General features: G+C 40.1%; 2 protein-coding genes across 7 annotated transcripts in view; one reads left to right on the top strand and one right to left on the bottom strand.

Moving 5' to 3' along the window:
- LOC129733279 (protein Wnt-2) overlaps positions 1 to 14,772 on the top strand; it is a 117,529-nt gene that overhangs the window by 9,198 nt on the left and 93,559 nt on the right. For 4 of the 6 annotated variants that reach the window (XM_055695038.1, XM_055695039.1, XM_055695040.1 and 1 more), the window contains one exon: positions 2,084 to 2,296. In XM_055695038.1, coding sequence (XP_055551013.1) covers positions 2,244 to 2,296 — 53 coding nt within the window. In that variant the 5' untranslated portion in view covers positions 2,084 to 2,243. The remainder of the gene's footprint in view (positions 1 to 2,083; positions 2,297 to 14,772) is intronic. The other 2 variants (XM_055695041.1, XM_055695043.1) reach the window with 1 other exon arrangement.
- LOC129733288 (uncharacterized) overlaps positions 1 to 14,772 on the bottom strand; it is a 73,507-nt gene that overhangs the window by 43,639 nt on the left and 15,096 nt on the right. The gene's annotated exons all lie outside the window — the stretch shown is intronic.

Below are 14,772 nucleotides of genomic sequence, written 5' to 3'. Positions count from 1 at the left end.
AAAAACACTGAGTGAGAAAAGTTTGAAATCATTGCAACTACACTAATCTCATTATTTACATTACGTTATACAGGTCAGGCTCGATTATATATAGACTCGATTATATATGATTTATGAATAAATTACAGTCAGGAAATAAGAAATACGAGACAGAAAAGGAAAGAAAAACTAGTTCTAGGGATGACCGCCGAATACTGAAATGGGAGAAAAAGATGCTTTCTTCACATCTCTAGCCATCAAAACGGAATTTGCCATCAAAACGGAATTAGCCATCAAACGGAAACTGGAGGTGACGACCAAAACAATCCGGAACCGCCTGATTGATTGTGAATATCGTGCTCGTGCTACTAGAAAAACTGCTTTCACGTCGGAAAGAATTTGCGGAAAAAACTGATATTTGCTAAACTTCACCTGAAGAATCTTAACAACAATGGAGCCAGCTATTTCCATAAACTGCTATGTAGTAACGAACTAAAAGTAAATTTACTCGGAGTAGATAGCCGACATTATGTTAGACTTCCCAGAAACATCGAAAAATAGTTTAAGATTCTCCAGATGATGTTTAGCGAACCCATTTTTTTTGCAAATGCTTTCCGATGCGAAAGAAGTTTATCTAGTTACACGAACATGATACTCACAATCAATCAGGCGATTTCGGATTGTTTTGGTCGTCACCTCCAGTCCAAGTTCCGTTTTGCTGGCTATAACTGTGAGGAAAGCATCTTTTTCACCCATTTCAGTATTCGGCGGTCTTACCTATAACTAGTTTTCCCTTCCTGCCTCGTGTTTCTTAGGGCTTTTGTGACCATATTCTGCGAGCAGCGAATGGTTTCTGCTATTCTTTTGAAAGTTTTATCGTCATATTGTAGCTTTTTTTCAGTCGATTTTTATCGGGGCTGCAATGTTTACCGCGACCGTTTATAACCCTGAAAGATAATCATACTTTGATATGCGTAAAAGGATAATCATGCGTCAAATTGACTCCCGACTTTCAAATGATTGAAAAAACTTTTGCTTTATAAAATATCGATGATTCTTCATTACGGTGTAAACACATCGTAAAATAACAAAAACTAGAATTTAGGTTTCAATATTTCTTTATTGATTAAGAAAAAAAGAAAAAAACTGACGCACTGTTAGACGAAAAAAGCGCAACGTTACTAAAAGCGAGGAGTCGCAAATTGACACAGATTATCTTTCCAGGAATAAGTGAAAAAGAGCAAAACTTTGAAGCCAACTTATGAGTCATTAGTACATTGTTACAAACTTATTGTTCCACTCACAGAAAATCATGAATCAATATTTTTGGATAAGCAATTTGTATTGTAACAGTCACGTTACGATGTATAGTTTACTTTACACCTATTTTTTCCACTATTACCAATATTCAGGTCAATGAGTTTTTTTTTCTCATGGTCAAAATACCATGAATTAAAAAAAAGCAACCTTTTACTTAATCCACTAGTGCTCAAGCCCGCCTTCAGACGGGCCTGGGGGAAATTACTATAAATCTTCATGAAACTGTTTTAAGTATTTATCAAAGATTTAGAGTGATTTTACTGTAGCCCGTTTCAAGGCAAGCTTGGGCACAAGAGAGTTAATATTTGTTCACTTCTCCAATAATTCAACTAGTGTTAAATATATCTGAGACTCCGCGTAGCACTTCGAACTAAATCACAATTCATATTTGCATTGAAACCATAACTAAGCAACAAAGTGAACAAGGGTTATTTTTCAAATTGATCACCTCTTGTGACAAATAGAATAGCGTTCAAGGAATCGATAATTATAAAAGTATATAGATGTATCCTTGAGTGCGGTATCGGATGGCCAGTTGCTGATGTTAATGAGTACAGTGTAGGACGCCGTTCATGTTGTTTTATGTGTATATGATTGTTCACTAATTGAGTGCGACGAAAGAAGTGCTAGTGACTAGTAATAGCCACCCGCTAAGAGGTTGCATAAATTTGCATGAGCTGACAATTGCTATCTTTCATCTCTCGGATTGTGAGACCTCTGAGACTTGATTGAAGGCGAATGGATCGAAGAGTAGCGTTTAACCAGTCTAACCCTTTCGTTATAGCAACGGTTAGGTATGATGAGCAGTTCCTATCAAAGATTTTCTCAACAGTGCACAAGGATGATTGATGACAACAATAATAAACATTTGCCCGTATTCAACGGAGAATCGTGATCTGGATCTGACTTTAACGGAATGTCGAACGTTCAAGCTATGATGTAAAATGAGACATTTTTCGCTGATCATGTGCATGATTTTCACGTTCGTCAGAATAAGGTAAGAATGGATATAATAATTAAGCCAATGCGTAAAACGATTTTAATTTTCATGTAAATTTCAACAATGTCCTATTTGCAATCCTTCAAAATTTTCTAAATCGGTTTTATAGTTTAAAGATAAGTGTTGACAGAGAAAAATGTAGTGGCCTCATAAAGGGTGATTTTTTTGCTATTTTTTTTTATTCTCGCTTATTTTCCGTCGGTCTAGTTCCGCCACTGTTGTTGTGCCAATCACCGACGCCCAGGGAGGCGACTCCACCCAGGACCCTAACTCACGACCCGTTGATTAACTATTTGGTTTTTCGTGTATTAAGATTTGACAGTTCACGCGGGAATTCTGACAACTGTCAAAGTCTAATGTACTCAGTTTGGTTTGTCATTTCACCATGAACAGACTTACGCCTGAACAACGCTTACAAATAATCGAATTTTATTACCAAAATTTGTCCTCTGTGAAAAATGTTTTTCGCTCATTACGACCATTTTATGGTCGTCATAATCGACCTACTGAGCAAGCTATTCAAACTATTGTGACGAAATTTCAAACCAGTTTTACTCTGTTGGACATAAACCCACCAACACTACATAGAGTGCTTACAGAAGAAAATATTGCTGCCGTATCAGCCAGTGTAGTGGGAGACCGTGAAATGTCAATTCGACGCCGTTCGCAGCAATTGGGCTTGTGTTATTCGACTACATGGAAGATTTTACGAAAGGATCTTGGTGTAAAGCCTTACAACATACAGCTCATACATGAATTGAAGCCGAACGACTTGCCGCAGCGTCGAATTTTTGGTGAATGGGTCTTAGAACAACTCTATGTAGCGCCTCGATAACGGAGAAAGTCAAGAACTGGCATGTCTCTGATGAACCCAGTTTATCAGACCATAGACACATCAGATTTGACGTCGAGGCTACTCCTCTGAGAAGAGAACATTTCAGAAATCCTAAGAAAACCAACTGGAACTCTTTTAAGGAACATTTGGTCAATTCGAGAACATCCTGTCACCAAAATATTCGAACTCCAGGTGAACTGGACATCGCAGCAAGTGACCTACAGCACAGGATCACGGAAGCTTTTATGTCAAACTGTCCGTTAACAAATCGAACAGTCTGCCGTGATGTGCCCTGGTGAAATGAAACTCTCAGCAACCTTCGTCGGGAAGCTAGACGCTTGTTCAACAGGGCTAAAATCACGTCCAACTGGGAAGCCTATAGAGCATCCCTTACAAAATACAACGCTGAGCTACGCAAAGCCAAAAGGAGGTCTAGAATTCGATTCTGTGAAGACATTCAGACTCTACCTGAGGCAACGCGACTGCAAAAAGCGATGTCCAAAGATCACACGAATGGTCTTGGGCAGTTGAAAAAGGAAGATGGTAGTCTGACTGTCACCACCAAGGAAACGCTGGATGTTCTTATGAACATTCACTTTCCTGGATCGACAGCAATCTCCGGTTCGAACGTCGAAGAGTTACAGAGCCTCGAATCCAGACGCATAACGTCACGTGACTCCGCAGCGCTCGCTCGTAGAATTTTCACGGAGACTTCTATCAACTGGGCACTAAGCTCTTTTGAGCCTATGAAGTCACCAGGACCGGATGGCATTCTACCAATCTTTCTACAAAAATCGGACGGAGTCGTTATGTCCGAACTCATCAGCCTCTTTTGAGCCAGCTTTACTATGGGACATATCCCGGTCAACTGGCGGAACGTTAAGGTGGTGTTTATACCAAAGCCGGGCAAAAAAGACAAAACATTGCCCAAAGCTTTCAGACCTATAAGTCTGACGTCAACTCTTCTCAAGTTGATGGAGAAAATTACGGACAACTACATCCGCAGTGAGTTTCTGAAGGAGTTACCCTTACACAAGCATCAATATGCTTATCAATAGGGTAAATCTACTGAAACCGCTTTGCATTGCCTAGTGACGAAGATCGAGAAGTCCTTGAAATATAAAGAGACAGCGGTCTGCGCTTTTCTTGATATTGAGGGAGCTTTCGATAACACGTCCTTTGCATCAATTTACACGGCTCTACAAAATGAAAGAGTCGACGATACTACAATGAGCTGGATCCAAGCAATGCTTTCGAGCAGGAAGATCACAGCTGCATTGGGGGATACGTCTGTCACAGTAGGGGCAGTGAAAGGGTGTCCTCAAGGAGGAGTTCTCTCTCCACTGCTATGGTCACTGGTGGTAGACGTTCTCTTAACCAAGCTATCACAGCTGGGCTTCGAAGTTATTGGATATGCTGATGATATAGTCCTTATTGTTCGGGGAAAATGTGATGCAACTCTATCTAGTCGTATGCAAACGGCACTTAACACCACCTCTCAGTGGTGCTCAGAAGAAGGGCTGAACATTAACCCCGCTAAAACGGTCATTATACCATTTACCAAGCGAAGAATGCACACAATCATTCCTCCGCTACTGAATGGGGTAAGACTATGTTTCAGCAATGAGACCAAATATCTTGGAATCATTCTGGATAAGAAGCTGAACTGGACTGCTCACCTAGACTACGCTATCAAGAAGGCAACTTCAGCTATCTGGGCTTGCAGTACACTGTTTGGCAAGACCTGGGGGCTAAAACCACAATTAGCGCTCTGGTCTTGCATCACCATTGCTCGGCCACGTATAACCTACGCAGCCCTCGCATGGTGGCCTAAAGTAAATGAAAAGACAGCTCAGGCGAAACTTACCAAAGTCCAACGATTGGCCTGTCTCTCAGTTACCAGTGCCCTGCGCACAACACCGACAGCAGCCTTGGAGGTCTTGCTTTGCTTACTTCCTCTACATCTCCATGTGAAGAAGGAAGCAGAGCTTGGCGCACTAAGGCTGCAAAGAAATACAACGATGCTCGAAGGTGACCTAACGGGTCACCTAAGCATCCTAAAGGAGTTTAAGCTGACACCTTTAGTAACAACAGTCTCGGACTGGATGGAAGCGAAGCCAAACATGGACGTTCCATATATAGTGATCGACACAGATCGCTCCATGTGGAACAATGGAGGGCCGAGTCTTCCATCGGGCACAATCCGCTTCTACACGGATGGCTCAAAAATCGGACCCCAGACTGGTTCAGGGATCTACGGACCAGGTATAAAGGCCACTATCTCAATGGGTAAGTGGCCAACCGTCTTTCAGGCGGAGGTATACGCAATATATATCTGTGCTATAACATGTCTACATCGCAAATATAGACATGCGAAAATCGGAATCTTTTCGGACAGTCAGGCGGCACTAAAGGCATTAAAGTCTGCTACATGTGTCTCCAGACTAGTCTGGGAGTGCATCGCAACACTCAGGGAACTCTCCCGCCTCAACAAAGTTATGCTACTTTGGGTACCCGGTCACTGCGGAATCGAGGGAAATGAACATGCCGACAGCCTCGCAAGACAAGGATCTGCTCAGCAATTCATTGGACCGGAACCGTTTTTGGGTACTTCCACATCCGCCATTAAAGGCGAACTGAGTACATGGGAAAAGCTAAAGATAGCATCTCAATGGCAACATGCGCAGGGTTGCAGGCAAGCTAAACAGTTTATCTACCCTAACCCTACGGTTACCAAACGGCTACTTAGTTTAACTCGTAGTGAACTACGCATCATCACGGGACTTCTCACTGGACACTGTCCTGCTCTTTATCATTTAAAGAAAATCGGCAAAGTCCTAACCGACTATTGTCGCTTTTGCAACGCTGAACCTGAGAGCTCAGCGCATTTGCTTTGCTTTTGCGGGGCTCTTGCTTCATCGAGGTTTAACTTCTTTGGAAGTTACCTCTAAACTCCATACCAGGTATGGAGCACCAATCCCAAAACGGTCACAGGTTTCATCAACCATGTAGTTCCGGATTGGGGCACAGGCTTACAACCAACTAGCTCCATCAATGAGTTCGAGCATCTTGTAATCTGTGTAAAGTAATCGGGACCAGCCACAAAAGACAAACATTCCTGTCGCAGTGGCGCTTTCTACCCAATGCCCTTCAGGCATACAAAAAAAAAAAAAAAATAGAACAACTTGCCGAAAATCCACTTTTTTACCGAAAAATTGTGTTCAGTGACGAAGTTCATTTCTGGTTAAATGGGTATGTTAATAAGCAAAATTGCCGTATTTGGATCGAAGAGCAACCAGAGGCAACACAAGAATCGCCAATGTACCCAGAAAAATGCACGGTTTGATGCGGTTTACACGCTGGAGGCCTCCCAGCTGGTCTCGAGGTACGATGCTGGCCTAACAAGCCAGTTGTCGTAGGTTCGAGTCTCGGCTCGGGAGAGACTGTTAGTGTCAGTAGGATCGTAGCGCTAGCCCCGCAATTGCCCTGTATACTTAACAGTTTGCTGCGAAGTCTGTGTATAGTAAACAGATGGTCGAGTTCCGAATCGGAATGTAGCACCAAGGCTTTGCTTTTTTTTACACGCTGGAGGCATCATTGGTACGTACTTCTTCAAAGATGATCGAAATCGCAACGTTACGGTCAATGGCGCTCGCTATCGCGCAATGATTTCTGATTTTTTTTTTGCCGGAAATGGAAGAGCTGGGTCTTGTTGACATGTGGTTTCAGCAAGACGGAGCAAAGTGCCACACATTGCGCAAATCAATCGACATCTCGTCTCTCGTCTATGCCGATAAGCCAACAACAATTCCAGCCTTGGAAGACAACATTACACGCGTTATTCGCGAGATACCAGCCGAAATGCCCGAAAAAGTGACCCAAAATTGGACTTTTCGTATGGACCATTTAAAACGTAGCCGTGGCCAACATTTGAATGAAATTATCTTTAAAAAGTAAATGGCATAAACCAATTTATCGGCTCAAATAAAGAAGTCATTCAGTTTTGTAATTTTTATGCGTTTATTTAAAAAAATTAAAACCAAATTCTTAAAAAATCACCCTTTACATTTCGAGTATTTCGTCTAGAACCTGCATAAGCTACCTTAAGTAGGTTCCTCACCCTAGATCTTGAAATAGTTTCCTCATCCCCAGATCGTAATAGAATTTTCTCTGAGCAGTAAAGATGAATCGGTTTTTAAATGAAGAAAAAAATTTCTTGAAATTCATTGAACAATAGTTCGCTTATGTAGTAACTGTCATCCAACAGTTTTCGAATAGTTTTTCACTCTTCATTTAAAAATCAACAGACAAATGTAAACGTTTTTCAAAAACCACGCTTTGCTCAGAAAAATATATGTACTCTTTCAGCTAATACTTAATAATCAGAAAACCGTGTAAAACTTTGCAACCCATTTGGTTAAGGCACCGTTGACCTGATATTTTGCATATATTGCTTGTATTATGTAGAATCGTTTACGGCATAGAAGTCATTTGTTGTTTTGGTTTACATTTTTCTATTAGCGAAAATGTTTGAAATGTCGGTCTTGCCCCCCTTTTCCCTGTATTGTAAACACTGTTCCGTTAAGCTACCGCAATGAGCTAGAAAATTAACAAGTTTAGGCAAACAAGTAAATGGCAAAAGCCAAAAGCTGAAAGCCTCTCTATTAAAGAAAAAAAAAACAATTTATAGATTCTTTGATAATAATTTTTTATACATAATGCTTTTTTAAATGTTTATTTAATTATTCAAAAATTGACTCTTTAGAAATCACTTTTTAGAAATATTCACCGAAATGATTTCCAGTCATCGGCCGGAATGTTTTACTCAACTGCTTTATGTGTAAAACAAAAAAAAACTGTACAGTACTTCACTAATTGCAACGGGTATATTTTGTGATCAGAGAAACCACCAAATGAAGAGGGAAATGGCATTGTTTGAATAATAGAAGAGTGTAGAAAAATGTCATGTGATTACCTTCAGCAGAAAGCTTCAATCAATTAGCTTTCCATACAGCTTGTCTGGGCAAGCTCTTCAGCGGGTAAGCCAAGTTAAAGATCTTGGCGTAATTTTGGATAGTCAGCTTACATTCCGGGTACACTACGAAGATGTCATTTTAAGAGCCAACAAGCAACTAGGATTTATTTTTAGAATTGCCGATGGATTCCGCGATCCAATGTGCATGAAAGCTTTGTACTGCGCCCTGGTAAGATCGATGCTCGAATCAGCGGTTGTCGCTTGGTGTCCGTTCAACAAGGTATGGATTGATCGCATGGAAGCTGTTCAGAAAAAATTCGTGCGTATGGCACTGAGGCATCTTCCTTGGCATGACGCCACGAGGTTGCCCCCCTATGAGCACCGCTGCATGTTATTGGGGATTGAGACGTTGGAGAGAAGAAGATCTAACGCACAAATTATCTTTGTTGCGAAGGTCCTGAATAATGAAATCGATTCACCCGCTATTCTCGCAGAATTGAATCTCTACGCTCCAGAAAGGAATCTGCGGAGACGTCAGCTTTTGAACTTGGAGGCAAGGTATAATCGGTACGGCCAGCATGATGCAATTAGGTTTATGTCTACGAGGTTCAACGAGGTTGCAGAACTGTTCGACTTCAACGAACCCATCAACACTTTTTTACGTCGCCTGCGGTGTCGCTAATAATTTATTGTTAATCGTCTCTAGTTGTTAATTTTATTCATTAAGACAAAAATTGTCAGATGGAATTTGTAAATATAACATAACATAACATAACAATAAAATGAATTTCAACATCAATATATTATGTATCCTTTTTTTACCAATCCATGCAAAATTCATTCGAAGTCAAAGTTTATTTGATACAACCAGCAGAAAGCTGGTTTAGAGAAAGTAATACATTGAGATGCGTTTTCTATTTTTTTCCATTGTATAAAAGTTTTAATCTTAGAAATGTACATTCTTCACGAAACTTTGCCTTTCAGAACTTATATAAACAATGACTTAAGATTGCATTCAATTCAATTATATCGAATTAAAATACCAATTAAAATATTTCCTACACAACCATACTAGAATTATACCCAATAATAATGACCGCAGGCACTAAGAACACTAATTATATTTAAAGGTTATGAATATTTATCGCTCTCCTAGTTAGCCTACAGCAACGATGCCGGTCTAACAAGCCGCGCCGGGCTGTGATTACTGTATTTGATCACTTATTATAGCATAAATTGTAAAAAAATTCACTCATGTCTTGCGGTAGTATTGAAACTATTCGTTTGCTAACAAGCAAAGCATTGGTGCCACATCCCGATTAGGAATTCGACCTTCTGTTTATTCATACACAGACTTCGCCGCCAGCGGTTCAATGTTCAAGACAATTGTGGGACTAGCGCTACGATCTAATTGACACTAACAGAGTCTTGCGAGCCGAGATTCGAACCTACGACGACTGGCTTGTTAGGCCAGCATCGTACCTCTCGAGATCATCTTGGAGACATTCGTTTACGATTTTTGTGCAATTTGTCAAACTTTGAAGCCACGAGCTTGAAGCTCAGAACGTGCTTAACTAGACAATGTACACCCAAGCTGAAACTACTTGATGATTGCCAGCATAAATTTATCTTTCAGCAGGAAAGATTATGTGCATAGCTGTTGTGAGTTTCTGATCGTATCTTATCCGCCGTATTATTAAACATACATATTTACATTTATTACTACTTGTATTATTCGCTCTGAGCTGCCTTATATTACGGTGGCACTACACAAGCTCAAATCTGATGCTTCTGCGCGCTGTTGGCTGGCCTTTATTTTGATTTATTGCAGACAGTGGGCATGAAGTCGAGTGGGTTTCGAGTGTATAGAAAGGATGTTCCATGCATCGAACACGAGCGCCGTAGCTTCCACTTAGCACGTATCTTGTTTTGTTCGATTCATACCAAAAAAATAATTGCGGTTGTCATTTAGATTTCAGGATATCCAATAATAATTTACATTTGGCGCGTATCTACAGAAAATGTCCAATGATCGACATTGGGCTCAATAGTTACGTCTGGCCGAAAATCGGAAGTCTTTTAAAGCTTATTCTTATTCCAGGCCGACCTGATTCTATTTCGGTTCATTCGGGTGCGGAGTCTGAGAACTAACATTACCTGTCATAAGAAAGCTTTATTTTGCAGAATGAACCAATGATAAAATATTGAAATATGTATATATGTATGTTTTGTATACAAATGTCGTAATAAATAAGAACAATGAAGACAGCTCGAAAAGATCCTCGACTCGATAGGGAATCGAACCCGATATCACAACCGTATGGGAGAGCTAGCCAACCGACATCGCTAACCACAGAACCACAGGGACCACAATCTGAAATATAAGCAATAAGCATTGTTTAATAGTCTCCAGATTTTTTTCAATGTTAACGATATCAGTCAATTTTTTGGTCGAGCTCATATGCCAAAGAGGATAAATTATTCAATCTTTTGGTAAGCCAGTCTGATTCCCCGGACGAACACCAATGATTCGCATGGATTCTCTAGGGTTCCTCACATTGGATTCGTGAGCATTCTTGAATAGGATTCCTAAAAAAAAATCCTCAGGAATGCCCTGTATATGGCTCTAAAATTCTTGAATAAGAATCGTGAGTGGGAATCCTCCGGATCGTGTTTGCGATTCCTTTCACGATTCCGTCACCGTGTTAATCGGTATCCTGGGAATTTTTACTCAGGATTCTCTGCGTGTTATTAAGGGTCGCGTCAAAGTTGAAACTGACGATCCGCATACTTCCGTTTCGGATATCCGGTCCAGTGTCTGGGAGTAAAAATGTCAGTTTTTTTAAGTGTCATTTTTAAGAAAGAACCAATTACAGTTTTATATGTTTGTTTACATCAGAACAATGCAAAACAAGTTTGGCTGTAAAATTGGACCAGTTTCCTCAAAAGTTTCCATTTCCTACTTCTTGATTTCTCAGATTGAGCAAATCGTGGGAAAAAATGACACACAATAAGACTAGTTTTTTCAAAGATTAATTGCTTCTTGTGAATCATGTTCATGTTCAGTTCAATATATTTTGGCCAGACTTTTTCACATCTCGGAAGCATAACCCAGTCCGTTATCTGGCCCGGACAACTTTGTTCCGTTTCGGTCCTAAACAAAATTGGACTATAGAAATTGTAGTTTGACCGGACTACGGACTGGGCACTCCACCAGATCTGATCCGTAAACACTGATTAAACAATGCCTATCGTAAAATTTAGAATTCAGGCTGACGATTGAATCGCTCAATTTTCTCAGTTTCTTTTCGTGAATAGAATATCTCAGTATCGTTGGTTGACATCGGTTTTAAATGAGGCGACTCTCGGAGCTGTACGCTTCCTTCAATGCATTTGATGCTTCAGAGTAGAACTTTTAAAAACTCTCTTCTGTCCTTAGTTTTTCGATTGCACATGGTCGCCCTTTCAAGACATTTGAACATTTGAAGAAATTAAGTGGAATACAACCAGTTTCGCTAACCAATAGCGGTCTTCACCCAGCCGTGACCTGTGTATTAGGGTGCCAATTAAAATAGATTTCTCGTTTAGTGATAGGGCTCAAAAGTTTCGTCTTCTCAAAAAAATCATTAGCTCTACGGCTAAATAACGAAATTCGAAGGTCAATTTTTTCCCATACGTTCCATTGTTACCAGCTCAAAAATTTTTAAACGCCAGAAAGTCGATTTTTTCCAAAAAAAAAATTTTTCGTTTAACTACACCAGATCTTGACGTTTCATGAATTTTCAAGGCATTTAGCATAAAAAAAATCGATGTGCATTTTTTTCATTAGTCAAAAAGTTGAAACATTGATTACACGTGTTCCCAAGATCCGATTTAGCTGAAATTTAGCATGGGGACTTTTTTTGAGATAACAAAACTTCTGATTCCTACCGTTAAACAATATTCGAATGTCATTTTTTTTTTCAAACATCTCATTGGCGCCCTCCTGTGTATCTTCCATTACTCGTCAATGGAGGTGAGTATTTTTACGGCTGGTTATTTGAATATGAGCTCGATATGAATACAAAGTATATGTACGAAGCTCTTACTCAGTTAAAGTAAAAATGGCTGAACCTGCGTAACAAATTGGTTTCCTTGAAATTCAATTACACTATGTAAAGCTGCTTATTTAAGTCAGCAAACTCATTAAAATTTGCAGATTTTTTTCCTTTAATAATAAGGTTTTCAGCAACAAGCTGGCTGGCCACTATAAGACAAAAATTTTAATGTTTATATCCCTGCTTTCTTTCAACTATACGCACATTCGCAGTTTGTTTTTTTTTTTTTTTGGAATATGAACCCGGAAAACCGGATTTTCGGGACAAAGAAAATTCTTCCGCGACACCACTAATGCTTCTTTGAAAATACATGAGCTTTTGAATTTTTTGTGCTAAAACTATCGAGATAGTATTTGAGACAGTAACGCAACTGAAATGTTTGCTCGAGATTGAGAATTTGGAGGGGGTCAGGTTGTTCACCATAACGTAATTTTATAGGGGGGAATCATAACGAATGTTACTTATTGTTACATACTAGGGAGGGGTCTAAAATCTAGATTTCGTGTAGATAGATGTAGATGTGTAGATTTGTGTACACCACGATCAGGCTTCGAAATGGTCACGGTAGAACCACTTTTCACAGCGATAATCATCTTCTTCTTCTTTTGACGCTACCAAGGCTCGCTGTCTTAATACATTATTGAACAAACATGTCAAACGAATACCGCCACCACAACGTTTTTTTCCCTCAAACGTATTTTGACATTTTGAAGTAGAATACTTCTCTCAGGAAGTTCGGCTACATAGGGATGTGAAATGAAAATCTAAAACCGAAAAAAGTGAAAAATATGTCCAATTTCAAATGCTAATAAATCGGTTAGTATTCGATGGATTTCCTTCGTTCTTGCAGCAATAGATTGGAAAATCTTCTAAGATTCTTCCCAAAATAAGATAATTGTAATTTTATTATTCACACTATTGTACTATTGAAAATAGTCAAGCCTTGTCAAAACGTAAAATCCGACCTCTGATTGGTCGTTATATGCTTGCTTCCCAAGCACGGTCGACTGGATCATATACCTTGCAATTGAAAACATGCTATTTGGCCTATATAAGAGCCTGTTTCAGCCGGAGCCGCTCATAATAGTTCTAGACAGCGACAACAGCAGTCGTCCTTCCTTAGCAGCAGCACTAGCCCTGTGGTTGGTCACCTCGTCTCAGGAGCAGCGCGGTTTTTCTCAGCGTGTGTCGCCATACAGCCATTATTCCCCCCGTGTTGGGGCAGCATGAAGATTGCTATCAGGAAATCCAATTTTGGAAATCAAAACGCCTTTTTCAAGGCAAATAAACAAGTCATTGGAAGTTAATAATTTTTGTCAACGCAAGCAAGCATTCTGTGTTGCATCCTAGCAATTGGGTCCCAAAGTTTAAAACGGTTTTCTGATTTTTATATATCTGCTTAAAGAGTGCAATTTTCTGAGCAAAACGTGATTTTAAAAAAATGTTTATCGTTTTCCTTCGATTTTTAAATGTAAAATTAAAAACTGCTCGAAATGCCTTAAATGACAGTTCTCTCATATACCGTACATGGGCGAAACGTCAACTTAGACCTTTCGAGCAGTTTTTTTACTCTTCATATAAAAATCGAAGGAATTTAGTACTTTATTTAGTAAACCCCCCACTGTAGGGGCAGCGCAAAGGCTGCGATCAGCATAACCGACATTGAATAATAAACTGCCCTGTTAGAACGCATTCACAAAAGCTGTTAGTTCGACTATGCAGAGCTAATATGAAGTCGATTCAATCAATCAGCATAAACAGAATTTCGTCGTCTCCCAGCTGTCAAGTTGCAACATGATGCAACACGCAACAGCGAGCAAACGAAATCGCTTGATGTTACAAACCGCAATAAGATACGGGTTAAAACCGTTGCGTGTGTGAGAGCACCATCGGTGTTTATTCGCTGGATACAAAAATCAAATGCGAATTGTGGAATAATTCGTCTAAAGAACATAAGGAAATGGTAAACCTGAACTGAAAGGCGTGGCCTATTACGTAGCACCCTTCGGCTATGAAAGAGTGTTTCTGGGAAAACTAGCTACATTCATTAGTCGGAAGGTGAACTGGATGGACCGTCCACAACGTTGACAGCAGTAACAGCAGATACCGGCACTCAGCAGTAACAGACCATAGCAGCGGGTTGCGCCTGTGGTTGCCTTCAAATTAAACAAATCACTTGCCCTGTGGTTGGTCATCACGTCTCAGGAGCAGTGCGGTTCTTCTCAGCGTGTGTCGCCAGACTGCCCTTAATCCCCCCGTGTTGGGGCAGCATGAAGATTGCCATCAGGAAATCCAATTTTGGAAATCAAAATGCCTTTTTCAAGGCAATTAAACAAGTCATTGAAAGTTAATAATTTTTGACAACGCATGCAAGCATTCTGTGTTGGAACCTAGCAATTCAAATCTGTCGCACCTGTTTAATTTACTGAATATGAAATAGCTTCCACAGTGCATGTTGTCCGTGTATCTTGATCCCCGCACTGTTAGGCCAGCTCAAAGGTTGCGATCAGCAACCGATTTTAAGTTCACCGTAACTCCCGCTATCGGCGTAACACAGAGATGCAAT

This window comes from Wyeomyia smithii, chromosome 3, assembly GCF_029784165.1.
Source record: "Wyeomyia smithii strain HCP4-BCI-WySm-NY-G18 chromosome 3, ASM2978416v1, whole genome shotgun sequence".
NCBI classification, from domain to species: domain Eukaryota; kingdom Metazoa; phylum Arthropoda; class Insecta; order Diptera; family Culicidae; genus Wyeomyia; species Wyeomyia smithii.
This window is presented reverse-complemented; position numbering and strand designations above follow the sequence as displayed.